This window comes from Apium graveolens, chromosome 9 (genome assembly GCF_009905375.1).
Source record: "Apium graveolens cultivar Ventura chromosome 9, ASM990537v1, whole genome shotgun sequence".
Lineage (NCBI taxonomy): Eukaryota > Viridiplantae > Streptophyta > Magnoliopsida > Apiales > Apiaceae > Apium > Apium graveolens.
This window is the reverse complement of record NC_133655.1, coordinates 194080955-194096438: the sequence shown is the minus strand read 5'-3', so window position 1 is coordinate 194096438 and position 15484 is coordinate 194080955. Positions and strand designations below refer to the sequence as shown.

The 15484-nt window shown below is 34.6% G+C and overlaps 2 protein-coding genes across 2 annotated transcripts; both read left to right on the top strand.

The window, feature by feature from the left end:
* The first annotated feature begins 664 nt into the window (after window positions 1–664).
* On the top strand, window positions 665–3875 carry LOC141685815 (uncharacterized). The gene is made up of 4 exons (XM_074490895.1): window positions 665–1254; window positions 1300–3129; window positions 3225–3330; window positions 3417–3875. Exons 1-4 carry the CDS (start codon window positions 665–667, stop codon window positions 3873–3875), a joined length of 2985 nt encoding a protein of 994 aa, XP_074346996.1.
* Window positions 3876–4512: 637 nt separating this feature from the next.
* On the top strand, window positions 4513–6908 carry LOC141685814 (uncharacterized). Its single transcript, XM_074490894.1, has 7 exons — window positions 4513–4944; window positions 5032–5244; window positions 5360–5452; window positions 5526–5648; window positions 5733–6158; window positions 6247–6510; window positions 6618–6908. Exons 1-7 carry the CDS (start codon window positions 4513–4515, stop codon window positions 6906–6908), a joined length of 1842 nt encoding a protein of 613 aa, XP_074346995.1.
* Window positions 6909–15484: the final 8576 nt, after the last annotated feature.

Here is a 15484-nt window from a genome sequence, read left to right as displayed (position 1 = left end):
TTTTGGGGGGGTTTTTGGGGCTGCATTTGAACAGGTCTCAGATATGAACAAGTCTCTGCATTTCTTGTTTTGTATGATAGTCATTTCTCTGATATGAACAAGTCTCTGCATTCCTGATATAAACTATCTGTTACTTGTGTTGTATTATAGTAATTGTTTTGTATAATTATCCTTCTCACAGATACAAGTAACAGATAATTTTAATTTATTTATTTATGGGCTGAATTTGTTTCAATACTCAAGTTCTCACTGAGTTTTATTTATGTGAAGGAAATTCAACAATTGTCTGGGCTGTGAATGTTGGAATTATTGGTTTTTAATTATGTGATATTTTCAAATATCTTGGTTTAATTTGTTTTAATTATCTTGGTTTAATTTAGTCTAGTTTATAAATTTAGTCTAGTTTTGTAATTAATTGGGTATATGTATAGGATCTTAGAGTAATGAATTAGTACTATAAATTATTAGGATATCAAGGTATTTACTCCTTTCTAAGTTTATATAATTAATCCCTATAGTAACCAACACAAATTTGATATGCCTTTTATTAAATAATTATAAATAGGTATGTGTTGGATTTTTAATATTTATAGTGGCTATCAGGTAGGGAAATTTGATGGATAAGACATGGATTTTGCAAGATAGAGATTCTTTAGCATTTGAAATGGGGGTGGAAAACTTCTTGATATATGCTGAAGAAAATTCTGAAGATCGTAACAAAATTCCTTGCCCTTGTGGACGATGCGCCAATTTTAAAAAATTCTCTATAAAAACAATCAGGGGCCATATCTATGACAATGGCTTTTGTCTAGGTTATGTGCATTGGGTTTGGCACGGGGAGACTGCTTCTACGGGTCCTAAATCTTCAAGTACTAGTTGTCCACCTGAAGAGCAAGCTCCAGACCCACCTCCTGAGCAAGCCTCTGATGAAGCGTCAGAGCAAGATCAGGAGCATGTCGCTGCTTCGGAAACTGTTGATGTTTGTGAAGCGGCATATAACTCGAGTCAATATGATAATGATTCATATCAGTTTAGGAGGTTCGTAGCCGATGCTGAGCAACCTCTATATGAGGGTAGTGACTGTACTAAGTTAGAGTCGATGTTGAAGTTGCATAACTGGAAATCTAGGTTTGGTATTACCGATAGTGCCTTCACTGACCTCCTTTCTTCTGTTGGGTCTCTACTTCCCAAAGATAATATGTTACCTAGTAATGCATATGAAGCAAAAAAAACCCTCTCCAATTTAGGTCTAGAGTATATAAAGTTCCATTCATGTCCGAATGACTGTGTACTGTAAAGGGGTGTACATGCTGATGCAACCAAGTGTCCTAAGTGTCGACTTTCTCGGTGGAAGTTGACAAAGAAAGGTGAAGAGAGGATTAATCTTCCAGCCAAAGTCATGTGGTATTTTCCAATAATTCCTAAATTTAAACGTATGTTTAAATCTCCTTCCACCGCTAAACTAATGTGTTGGCATGCGCAACAGCGGACACAAGATGGTAAAATGCGACATCCAGCCGACTCTCCATCTTGGAAAAATATAGATTATAGGTGGCCATCCTTTGGTAGTAAACCGAGAAACCTTCGCTTGGCTTTATCGGCGGATGGTGTAAACCCGCACAATAATGGCCTATCTAATAGATATAGTTGCTGGCCAGTCATATTGGTGACTTACAATCTTCCTCCCTGGTTATGTATGAAAAGAAAATTTATGATGTTGTCGATATTGGTCCCTGGCCCGCATGAGCCTGGTAATAACATCGACATCTACTTACAACCGATGATTGATGATTTAAAAAAGCTTTGGAAGGAAGGGGAACCAAATATGTATGACGCGTATAACAAATCATTTTTCACTTTAAAAGCAGTTTTAATGTGGACGATAAATGACTTCCCTGCTTACGCAAATTTATCTGGCTGCGTTAATAAGGGTTATAAGTGTTGTCCAGTTTGTGGAGATGACACCGTAGCTAAATTTTTGACTCATAGTAGGAAAATGTGCTACCAAGGGCATCGTCGATATTTGCCTCTACATCATCCTTATAGAAGGCAGAAGGCTGCTTTTAATGGACAACAAGAGTTTGGGCAGCCGCGTCGAACCTTATCCGGAGAAGAAGTGTTAGCAGAGAAAGAACAAATCAAATTTGAATTTGGGAAGAAAATGAAGAAGGCAAAGAAGGTTGAAAGTCCATGGAAGAAAAAGTCAGTATTTTTCGAGTTAGAATACTGGAAATTTCACCATGTTAGGCACTGTATTGATGTCATGCATGTCGAGAAGAATGTATGTGATAGTCTGATTGGCACATTACTAAATATGCGCCATAAGACAAAGGATAGTGCGACAGCCCGTCGTGATATGATGGAAATGGGCGTTAGATCTGATTTGGCTCCCCAAGTAGGAGTAAAGAAAACCTATTTGCCTCCTTCTCCCTTTACTTTGTCAAAGGCAGAAAAAAGGACTTTCTTGTCATCATTAATGTCGATGAAACTTCCATACAGACATGCATCGAACATAAAAAATTGTGTTTCCATGCCTGATTTGAATATTTACGGGCTGAAATCACATGATTGTCACATTCTTCTCCAACAATTACTCTCGGTTGCAATATGCTCCGTTCTTCCGAAGCATGTTAGGGTCACAATTATTAGATTGTGTTTCTTTTTTAATGCTTTGTGCAACAAAGTAGTAGACGTGTCAAAACTGGATAAGTTGCAGTCAGATGTTATATTAACCTTGTGCGATCTAGAAAAGGTTTTCCATGCGTCATTTTTTGATGTAATGGTACATATAGTAGTCCACTTGGTCCAGGAACTACGCTTATGTGGACCAGTATTTTATAGGTGGATGTATGCATTTGAACGGTTTAATAAAGTACTAAAGAGTTATGTTCGAAACCGTTATTATCCCGAAGGTTGTATGGCAGAGAGTTACCTTGGAGAAGAGTCCGTAGAATTCTGCACCGAGTTTCTTAGTCAGAATTACTCCACTGCCGGTCTTCCAAAGGACCAAGATAATAAGATATCAGGTCCATTATCCGTTGTGATAATAAAATCAGTGGAAGAGAAGGAGCGAGATGAAGCACATCTACATATCCTTCTAAACAACGCTGAAGTGTTTCCATATATTCTGTGAGTTTATGCAGTTTGTTGTTTTCAATTCCTCATTATCCAGTAATTAGTCTTGTAATGTGTCTTTAATATATCATTCCATATGCATTTTTCAGAATGCATAAGGAATATCTTGAAGAAATTCACCGAGGGAAAAGGAAAAGCTTACATTGGCTCATGAGAGAGCATAATCGGCTCTTTGCTGATTGGTTTCAAAACAAAGTAAGTGTTGTATTAGGTTTTTTGATCTGTAGTGTAATGACGACTATTAGCTATTTAGGATTTAAAATTTCTTATCATATCTGTAGGTGAATGATGAACTAAGGGAGAACAACAAAGGTGTTTCAGATACGATAAGATGGCTCGCTGCCAAGCCATCATTTTCAGTACTAACTTATCAAGGTTATCTAGTGAATGGAGTGCGATATTTTACAAAGGAACGAGATGACATACGCGTTGTTCAAAACAGCGGGGTGTCTGTCATTGCTAAAGCGGTCCAGGTTTCTAGTGCCAAGGACTTGAACCCCGTAGAAAGCGATTTGACATTTTATGGTATTATACAAGAGATATGGGAATTAGACTACCATGCATTCAAAGCTCCCTTGTTCCTGTATAAATGGGCAAGTAATGATAAAGGAATAAGGGTTGATGATCTTGGGTTCACACTTGTGGATTTTAGTCGACAAGGTCATAAAAAAGATAAATATGTTTCTGTTGACCAAGTCAAGCAAGTGTTTTACCTTGAAGATCCCGTTGATGCTACCTAGTCTATTGTTCTGTCCTCCACAACTCGAGACTACCAAGAATTGTATAATGAAGATGACTTAGGAGACACGATCATGGAACATCCCCCATTCTGCACTGAAATCCCCGCAACTGATGTCACTACTGATGATGTCGCTCATACTGCTAGACCTAATGTTGAGGGAATTTGGATTAAAAATACTGCTACTAAAACTCCTGCACCTAATGTCGTTACTGACTGATGATGTAGCTTATGTAAAATATATATCTAAATGGGAATTTGAATGACTGAATGAACCATATATCTTTGCCTTTAATTGTGTTATAATGTGTAAAATATATTGTTAATTTTTTTTTCTTTTGTTTTGCATTGTTATAATCATATAAGTAGTTCATCCATAATTACTGACTGATGGCATTATTTTTTCTTTAATTATTTTGCATTATTTAATTGTACTTCTATAAAATACTTTAGAGTTATTTCGGATGTGATTAATTACTGATTGCAGTTTAGGTAAATTTTGTTCTTGTATAGTTGTATTCGTACTTGCTGATTTTACAATTTATTATTTATGCTTGACTGTAATTAATGACGGACTGAAAATATATTGTTCAACTGATGGCTTTATTATTCAATTTAATGCAGACTAAGGGAGCAAAATGGCAAATAAGCAAAAAGCCAAGAAAGTAATTTTCGAAGAAAATGACAGGAAGAATAACTCTGAAAAGGTTGATGATGAGATTGTTCCTGATGTCAAAACTTCAGATACTTGTAATGAAAAGTTGGTTCAAGTCCCTCCACAATATCAAACTCAAAGTAGTTGTGAAGAAACGATGACCACTTCTGAATCTGCAAAAAAAAGGCTAGGAGGTGCGCGTGGTGTTTCAGCTCTTCACAAAGTAGTGGTGAAGAAAGCTCGGGGAAAGAAATTTAAAGTTAGATACAATGATTTTGGAGTTCCCATCGGAAATACCAGGCCTACTTTACAGTCTTACATAGGAATGCTCGCAAGGACAATGATTCCAATCGACACTGAAAACTGGCCAAAAGTGGATTGTGATCTAAAAGCAAAATTATGGGATGATGTCCAGGTAAATCATATCCCTTGTTGACTTCTTCATTTTATTTAAATTGTGACTGTAAATTATGTGGCTAATTTATATTATGTGGCTCTTTAGGACACATTCAAAATTGCCCCAGAAAGTGAGAAGCTTGTGCTACAATCGGCAGGTGAAAAATGGAGGCAGTTTAAAGCTGATTTAACTGCAAAATATGTGATGCCATTTATTGGAAAAAAGAAGAAATTGATGAAGCCTCCGAAGAAGTATGCGTTTGTTGGTAAAGAACCTTGGAAGAAATTTGTTGCAGAGAGGACGAGCCCCAAATGGCTGGTATGAATATATTCTACTAATAAAATATACATGATTGCCATTTTACTTGCTAAATGATTAAATAGATTTTGGTTAAATAATATTTATTAATTTTTACTAATTTATTTTGGTGCAGGAACAACGTAAGTTACAGAGCAATAGAGTGGGTAAACGGAAATATCATCACCGCTTGTCAAGGAAGGGGTATATTGGTTTGCGAGAAGAAGAAGTAAGAACCATATCTATTTGGCTTTGCAATTCTAAGTTTTAAGGGAGTTTAAACATTTTCTCTTTTTTAACAGATAAAGAAAGGGAACTTAAAGCGGAAAGAGAAACCTGATCGTGCAATTTTTTGGTGGAAGGCTAGGATGCCAAAGAATCCTGATGAGCTTACTGAAGAGCAAGCGGAAATAAATGCAAGAATTGTAAGTGATATTTTTAATACTGCATTCCCTTCAAAGATAATTGCGTCATAAATAATGCACTAATTGTTTGTATTTATTTTACAGGCTGAGTTACTTGAAATGAAGGAGAAGGGTAAATTTGTTCCACATGGAACAGAAGATGTGTTGACTACGGCACTTCAGACTCCTGAGCACGCAGGAAGGGTTCGAGGGGTTGGCGGCTTTGTCACTCCAACAGCATTCTTCAATTTGCCGAAAGCGAAAAAGACTAAAATTACCAAGGCAGAGTTGTTGGATCAGTTGGAAAGAAATCAGCGGGAGATGGCTGAACTTAAGGCCTTGGTTAATGCTTCGAATGGTCACTCTCCTATGTTCTCTGACAAATCAAGTTATCAAGTACCTGTTAATAAAGAGGGAGCTGCTGATAAGCGGAATGTTGGAGTTGCTGTTAAACCGCTGAGTGCCAAACAGTTGTTGGTAAATGATGAAGACTTTGTTGGTTTTGACCCCTCTCCTCCGAGCGGAAAGAAGGTAAAATATTATTAAGATCTACTAGATATATGCCTACAGACTTGGGATTTATGCAATAAAATTAAATTGATCCCTCACTATAATATAGGGTCCACAGTCATGTGAGCTTGCACTGGATTGCATAGAGAACAAGGTTGCTTTTGGAACAGTTTTTGATGATCACGAAGAGATGAATGTTTCAGTACACGGAGTGCCTCTAAAGCCCGGACATGTTCGTGTGTCGGTTGACGGACACATCCAGCCAGAGGCGTCGGTTCCAGTGCCCATACCTGGTGAAATTGAGGTTGTACGCCAAGCAGTTGGCTCTCACGTAGCATGGCCTCGTGAATTGATCATCTACCCAACTGTGGCGGTATGTTATATAAAAATTATGTCAATATACTCTGAATTGATTGTTGCATTCTATAGTAGTTATGTCAATAATAACCGATTATTCTTGTTTTATTTAATTCTGTGTAGAAAAAGAAAAAGGAAGTGTTGCAGGGGCAGTCTAAGCGGAAAGATGAGTTGCAGAAACTTCAAGATGATTATAGAAAAATGAAGCTAAACAAGAATGTGCCAAAGCAGTACAAGGTGTTATACAAACATGCTGCAGTCTTCATGAAAGCCACTGGGGAGTCAATACCAATTCCGTGTGATTCGGACGTGTTTGGGACTGAGAAAATAATTTATATATTGCATGAAAATGTGAAAGCATTGTTGGAGTTCGATATGATTGGCCAAGCTGCAATATCTGCTTATATGGCGTAAGTTAATTTTTTATCGTTACATATTCAATATTCATGTTTTATACGGATATTATAAGTAATGTAATTCACTCCCTGGTAGGCTCTTGCAAAGACTGATTAAGATTGAGAGGAAGAATGATGATGTGGTCTTATATGGATTTTTCGATCCAGGAACTACATTTACGTTGAACAAATCTTTTCATTCTTATTTTGTTAATCGGTTGAAAGAGAGTAGTCCCTATCGCATGTACTTCATGCCACATAATCATAAGTAAGTATTTTTAATTTAGACATGCTTTTACAAATTAATATATTTAGGTAGTTTTTTTAAAATTTCTGACTTGTGTTTTTCTTTTTTCTTTTTTATAAACATAGTTGCCACTGGATTTTGGTTGTAATTTGGGATGGCGACATTTATATTCTGAACCCTCTGCCACATCCAACACATTTTGATGAGTTGGAAAAATCATTAACAGAGTAATATATTTCTGTTAATTACTATATATAAATATATATATATATAGTAAATATTCTCCCTTTTGAAAAATAATCATGTATATTATTGTTGTTCTGCAATGTAGAGTGATGAAATCCTACAATGCTCAAACTAGAAGGGGAAATAAAGCTTCTCAGATAAAGAATCTTCTTGTAAGTTTTTTGTATTTTTTTATCACTTTGTAATTTTAATTAATTTCTGGTGCTAATTCAGATTTTATATTGTAACAGGGATCTCCCAAACAACCAGGAGGGGTTGAATGTGGCTATGTTATAATGCGATACATGAAAGATATCATTGCTGATAAGGAGCTATCTTTTACTACCAAGGTATATATGCAAATTATTTCCGATAGATGGCATGTAGAATTTTTTTGTGTAGTTTTTCAGGACAGATAAATATGAGTGCCATTTTTATTATCAGTTTTTATTATTAGTGATTTCCAGATGGATCTTGTTTTTATTAGTGATAAGGAACTAACTGGTATATAGTTTTGGATTAACGAAGAAAATTACGGTTAAATATAGAAAAAGGTCCTCTTCTGGTTAAATTATAAATAGTTGGTTCTGTTTATTTTTAATTATACATATGGCAATTCTGGTTAATAATATTCTGGTTGCTAATTTTTACGTGTGTTTTATAGTGGGCAGCCAAAACTCGAAAGTCCTACACAAGGCAGGAGCTGGATGAGGTGCGGATGGAGGTGCTTGAATTTATCCAAGACAAGATGTAAAAATGATAAGTATCTATATATATAGCTTTCCTCTGAACTATGTGGATTGATATTGTGTTTGCTGGTGGTTGGTGGTTAATTAAGGGATGTTTGGTGATAATTACATCCATCATTCTGATTTATGTTTGGAATTGTCGAAATTTGACAAGTGGTACATATTAACTAGTCAAACATGTTTAGAATGTTGGATGTAATAACTAGAGAATTTGGGTTTTATTGTTTTTAGTTGGGATGTTTATTTTAGACTTGGAATGTAATGTCCGAATTGAGCTCTTGTTGGATTGAATGTTAGTAAATTTGGTATCAATGTATACCTCTATATTTTTACAAATTTGGTTGGATGTATTGCATATTGTTGGTATTTTTCTGGTTGAAAATGCAATTGGTTCCCTGGGCTATTAATAGTACCAGGATGGCATATGCAATTTACAGTACATATATTAACATCAGAATGGTAATTTAAAACCGATGTAAAAATGAACAAAAGACATCAGGTGAAACAATATTAAAAGAAAAAGAACTACAAAAACCAATGTCAAATAGTCATTTGACATCAGTTCTGTAAAAAAATCAATGTATTTTAAGCCAAATAACATCGAATTTTCAATAGCTGATGTCTTAAATTTTACAATATTAAAGATTAAACATCGGTTAGAAAAAAACACTGATGTTAAACAAAAGGATTTAACATCACCAAATGAACAAAACTGATGTCTAACCCATTATTTTACATCGGTTGATAAAAGTACCCGATGTCTGATGGACCATTTCACATCGGTCAGACAACATAACCGATGTCTGATCTAGATTTTCACATCGGTTTGTTTGAAAGATTTTAAAAAAAAATATCTTTTAGAGCTTGTAGGTTTCATGTTTTAATGGATAATTACCCCATAATATACTCATATTCACCTAGAAATACTGTAATATAAGCTGAAATTTGTTGCAAAGACATCAGAATTATTCTTAAAACCGATGTATAGCACTGTAATAGACATCGGCTGTGAACCGATGTCAAAGCCTGATGACATTTAACATCACACGCGAAGACATCGGTTCAGTTTTTTTTTAACATCGGTTCAGAACCGATGTCTGATCCCATATTTTTAGTAGTGTAATAAAAAACCTTCACATGTTTCCAGGTTGAAAAATGACAGATGGGTGAGTGATCTTAAGTGGAAACCTCCAGATACAGGGTGCTTGAAAATTAATGTAGATGCTTCAGTATTCGAGGGGTAAAACTCATTTGCAGCAGGAATAGTTCTCAGGGGAACTACATTATAGGGAAAACTTTAAAGTATGAAGAAAAGGTCTCGATTTTGGAAGCTGAGTTAACAGACATCGTTAAAACTTTATTGTGGGCTCTAGAAACTGCGACTGGTGTTGTGATGATAGAGAGTGACTCGTTGCTAAGTGTTAACACAGTAAACCAGTAAACCAGGGCCTAGAAAACCTATTATAGTTTGGTGATCTTATAAACCAAGGTCATGATATCCTAAGAAGTAATGATTGACTCTCAGTTAATTTTGTTCGAAAACAAGCAAACAAGGTTGCACATAACATTTCTAGAATTCCTTGTCAGCTAAATAGTTTCATTGTAATCTCGACTCCTCCGATTTATTTGTTGGAGACTCTATTGTATGAAAGTTTGTTGAATTAATGATTTGATTTCTTAAAAAAAGAAGAAAAAAGATAACATCATAAAAAGAACATACAAGAATTTTAGCTAGGCTCACCCCCTAATTCTAATGTTCTACGTCATGATCACATACCAACTTGGTAAGAGACTATATTATTAATCAATGAAATGTTACGATTATAAGATTCAGTAATATATCTCCATTCATTCTCTTATTCTTGATAGAAGTTTGCTAATAACCTCGTTCCCAGAATCAAATGGTCTTTAAGAAGTATACTCAACAATAACTACACCTTGAATGATAGAAGTATAATAAAAAATTACAACTTAAACTATGAACTCAAATATCGATATACGTGTATAATACTAGAGCAAACTAGATGATTTTTGATGATTTTCGATGAATGGAAAGATGAATTTTTCATGAAGTTACGATGTATATATACTCGAGTATTAGTCTTGAAAGATTACACCAATATTATCAAATATTAAAAAACACACAACGACCTTGAATCTATTCTCACGTGTGTTTCTTCTAGATTTGAACGTTAATGTATCTGATATATGTTAAAAATCCAGAATAGATTGGATAGTTGTTTAGATTGAAAGCGTTTGTTAAACAAATTCCTATTATTTAGGAATTGGTTTTACAAAAAGCATTTTACATTAAATTGAGCTGTAGTATAAAATACTATGCATATGGATATACAGTGCTAGAGGACTTACAAAACTTGTATCCTATAATTATATCTCTTTGAAAAACGAAAGTTTGCTTTATAAGCTTCAGTATGTTCTGGAACGAGTTGTTAGCTTGCTGACAATATAAAACATCTTCTGCAAAACAAATGTTAGTACAATAATATATTATCTAAAAATCAGCTTGCTTAGAAGAATACTCAACAATCTATTATAAGGGTTTCAGTTTGAACATACTTCAACAGAAAACGAATGTCCATAGAATATTCTCGGCCACTAATTTTTGTTATTAGCGCATAACTAATCAAATGTGACAACCAAATATGTCAATATATTGTCAAATCATTAATATATATATAAATACTATATTTTTGGCACCTATTATCAAAGTACAAGTCCTCAAGCACTATGCTGAGGAATGATGGAGAGTGCACAGGAAGTCCATGTTTGCTGAAATGAGATGTGTGTGGGTGTCCGTGGAGGGATCGAGTTTCCGGTGAAAACCTATGTGAAATTCAAATGGGACAGTCTCTTATGCAAATGGGACAGTCCCTTTATAAATGAGACGGGGTATGGGACAGTCTCTTTTAACTGCACAATGAAAATAACAGAAATGAAAGTGCAGTATGCTAAAAACTGAATAAGTAAAAACACCAGAAGTTTTCAATTGGTTCGGCCCTTAAACCTAGTATATGGCCTACATTCAAGTCCCTATGCCAACTAGCATAGAGAATGTATTATATCAACTTTAATAGAGAATTTACAGTCTTTCCTTGATTACAAATATAGCACCTGAAAGAAATTATTTCCCATGCTAACCTTGCTACCTAGCCAACTACTATTCCTTAGCCTTCTAGCTACCTTGCTATACTTTGGAATTAAGCTTTGCCACAACCTGGCACAAAGTCGATATAAATACACGTAGTGAATAACAATGGAATATTACAACTCAAACTAGATCTTGTTCGATTGGATATGTATCTCGGTTATAATGAACAAGAAAGTGTTTTCAGATGAAGATAGATTTACGTGAAAGCATTAGGTTGAAATTTGAAAATGTGAGTTGTATTTATAAGCAAAGTTCTAACAGATTTTATTTTCAAACAAATGATAAGATAGATAAGATTTGAAACAAGTTTGTTTGAAAATATTTGAATGAAACTTGAAAGCTAATCTGTTAGTTTGTTTGAAATAGATAAACCAAGTAAAAGATAAGTTTTGAATAATTCAAACTTGGTTTATAAGGGTTTGTTTGAGATAAGATGAAAAGATATTTATCCAGTCAAAACATGATTTACATAAAACCCTAAACCTTATCTGCTAGACTTGCATTCTTATTTTGGTGATTTTATATCAGATTGTGTGTCTATGTTGAAGGACTTGAGCTCTTGTAATGTGTCGTTTGTTAGTGATCAGCGAATGAAGCTGCTCATACAATTGTTAGAGAAGCTTGTTCTATGTCTGGTCATAAGGAGTGGGAGTTAACTCCACTCTTTCTTATCGATGTAATTCAGAATGATTTGTAATAAGATGAGGCAGTTTTTATTTTAAAAAAAGCTCAATATTACCTTTGGAAACATTATCTCGTAGAAAATGATGGTGAACATCAATATGTTTAGTATGAGAATGCATGACAGGATTTTTAGAGATATTAATTGCAGAAGTATTATCAAAATAAATAGGAATTTTTGTATAAGAAAAACCAAAATCCTGCAATGTTTGTTACATCCACAAAATTTGAGCACAGCAACTTCCAGCTGCAATGTACTCTCCTTCAGCTGTAGAAAGAGCTACAGAAGTTTTCTTTTTGTTATGACATGCAACCAAACAATCACCTAAAAATTCACAAGCACCACTTGTGCTTTTTCTATCAACCTGTGACCCTGCATAGTCGACAACTGAAAAACCGATTAATTCAAAGAAAGAGGAACTTGGATAAAATAATCCCAAGTTACTCGTACCCTTAGATATTTAAAGATACGTTTAACGACATTCAAATGAGATTCCTTAGGTTGAGACTGAAACCGTGCACACAACATACACTATACATAATGTCAGGTCGTGAGGCAGTTAAATTTAACAATGAACCAATCATACCTCGAAATTTAGTGACATCTACTGGCGTACTTTGTTCATCTTTAGTGAGTTTAACTGAAGTACTCATTGGTGTAGCTTTAGGAGTAACATGTTCAAGTGCAAACCGCTTGAGTAGATCCTTAATGTATTTTCCTTGGTGAATAAATATTCCTGCATTAGACTGATTAATTTGCAAACCTAGAAATTACTGCAATTCACCCATCAAAATCATATCAAATTCCTTATGCATGTAGTCAGAAAACCACTTACAAAAAGATTCATTAGAAGATCCAAATACTATATCATCTACATAAACTTGAACTAGAAGAAAGTTATCACGTTTATGAAATATAAAGAGAGTTGGATCGAGTGTACCATGAATGAAACCATTGTTCACAAGAAACTGGCTGAGACGCTCGTACCAACAACGAGGGGACTGTCTCAATCCATAGACAGATTCCTTGAGCATGTAAACATAGTTAGGGTACTTTTCATTAATAAAACCTGGAGGCTGCTTTACGTATACTTCTTCCTTGAGATAGCCATTTAGAAAAGCGCTCTTGACGTCCATTTGGTAGAGCTTGAACTTCTTGTGAGCTGGAAAATCCATTAAGATTTGAATAGCTTCTAATCAAGCTACTGGAGCATACGCCTCATCGTAATCGATTCCTTCCTGTTGGTTGTATCCCTGAGCAACCAAACGAGCTTTGTTTCGAATAATGTTACCATCTTCCCCTTCTTATTTTTGAAAATCCAATGAGTACCAATGTTCTTGGCATCCTGAGGAGGTGGGACGAGTTCCCAAACATCACAACGCTCGAACTGATTAAGTTCTTCCTGCATAGAAACTAACCAGTTCTCATCTGCAACTGCTTCTTGAGCGTTCTTGGGTTCGAACTCAGCAACAAAAGCACAAAATGCAAACATATTGTGAAGTCTGTTTTGAGTAGAGATTCCTTGATCTAAATCAGTGAGAAGATTATCTGGTGGATGATTCTTCACAGTTCTAGAAGACTTAGAAAGATGAATATTATTCATCTCTTCCTCATTAGAATTGTCTACCTGGAAATGAATAGGAGGTTTCTCATTCAAAAGAGACTGTCTCATTTTCGCTTGTGAAGATTTGTCCATAGGAGTAACATAGATCATATTAGAAACACTATCAGGAGTCTTTGGAGATCCAGAAGATTCATCTGAAGCTTGATTTGTTCATAGAGAGTTATCAGAAGACTGAGATGGACCTAGAGAGTCTTGACTGCTTGATTTGTCAGAATGAGACTGACTCTTTTCAGAATGAGACTGTCTCATTTGGAAATGAGACGATAGATCCGCAGTTTCTTCATTAATTTGAGATATATTTCTTGAGGATTCATTGAAAGCAATATTGATGGATTCTTCTACTTTGTTCTTGACAGAATTATAAACACAATAAGCTTTGCTTGTTGTAGAATATCCCAAGAAGATTCCTTCTGTAGATTTTGCATCGAACTTGCCTCGATTATTTTGAGTAGAGTTAATTTCAATTTGCATCCCTTTGGTTTCAGCATAATGGGGATTGGGTCCATAACTTTAATTATATACAATATACATCCCTTATATTTTAAGACCCTTATAATGACCACCCTTCGGCCGATTTTTGTTAATTTTGATCTGACTAGGGGTAAAATGGAGATATTAAGTATAAAATATTTAAAAAATATATTAAAAATTCAAAAAACTACAAAAAAATATGTAAAAAATATAGTTAATTTTTTTAAAGTGCGAGTATCTATTTAAAAATTTTATAATGTGCGTGATAATTATAAATATATCAAAAATTATTATTTAACTTGGATATTTTAATGATAAAATAATTAAATAGAAAAACTAAAAAAAATTATTATTATTTTAAAAAAAGGCTTAAATCGATCTACCACTCGATTCAATTTTTTTTTTAAAATCATTCTATGTTTTACTATTTTTTCAATATTTTAAATTCATTAATGCTTTATTTAAATATTTTATATGTGTTATCTCCGTTTTACCCCTAGTCAACTGAAACTTAACAGTCAAAATTGACAGAAAATTGGTTAAGGGGTGGTTATTGTAAGAGTATTAAAACCTAAGGGATGCATATTGCATATAATTAAAGTTATGGACCCAATCCGCATTAAGCTGAAACCGACGGGATGCAAAATGAAATTAACTCTTTTAAGTATCTAAGATAAAACACTTTGAACCAAATACTCGAAAATAATTGATGTTAGGAGTATTTTTCTTAAGCAATTCATAGGGAGTTTTAAGCAAAATAGGACGAATAAGTACTCTATTTAAAACATAACAGAAAGTGTGTACCGCTTCAGCCCAAAATTTTCTTGGAAGCTTACTCTCATGTAGTAGAGTTCTAGCAGTTTCCTGTAAATCCCTGTTTTTGCGTTCCACTACACCATTCTGTTGAGGAGTACGAGGAGCTGAGAATTCATGAGTAATTCCCCTTGATTTACAGAAGGTTATGAAATCCTTCTCGAATTCATCTCCATGATCGCTACGATTTGTTTTGAGCTTAAAGGAATACTTTGTCTCAAGGTTAGTGATAAGATCTTTAAACTCAACAAAAGCTTCATCTTTAGTGCGTAAAAATAATACCCAAGTAAAACGAGAATAGTCATCAACTATAACAAATGCATAATTCTTACCACCAAGACTTACATAACTATCAGGACCAAAAAGATCTAGGTGAAGAAGCTGCAAAGGATTAGTTGTTGACACACGATTCTTAGCAATAAAAGATGTGTTTACCTATTTCCCTAGCTCACAAGCCGAGCAAGGTTCAATCTTCTTGTATTTCAGCTTGGGCAGACCTCATACCAGACCATGAGAAGAGATCTTTCGAAGAAGATCCATTGAACATGACCTAGATGTCGATGCCAAAGATTCTGTTGATCTTGAACAGTAGCAAGACAGATTTCCTCCTGCTGT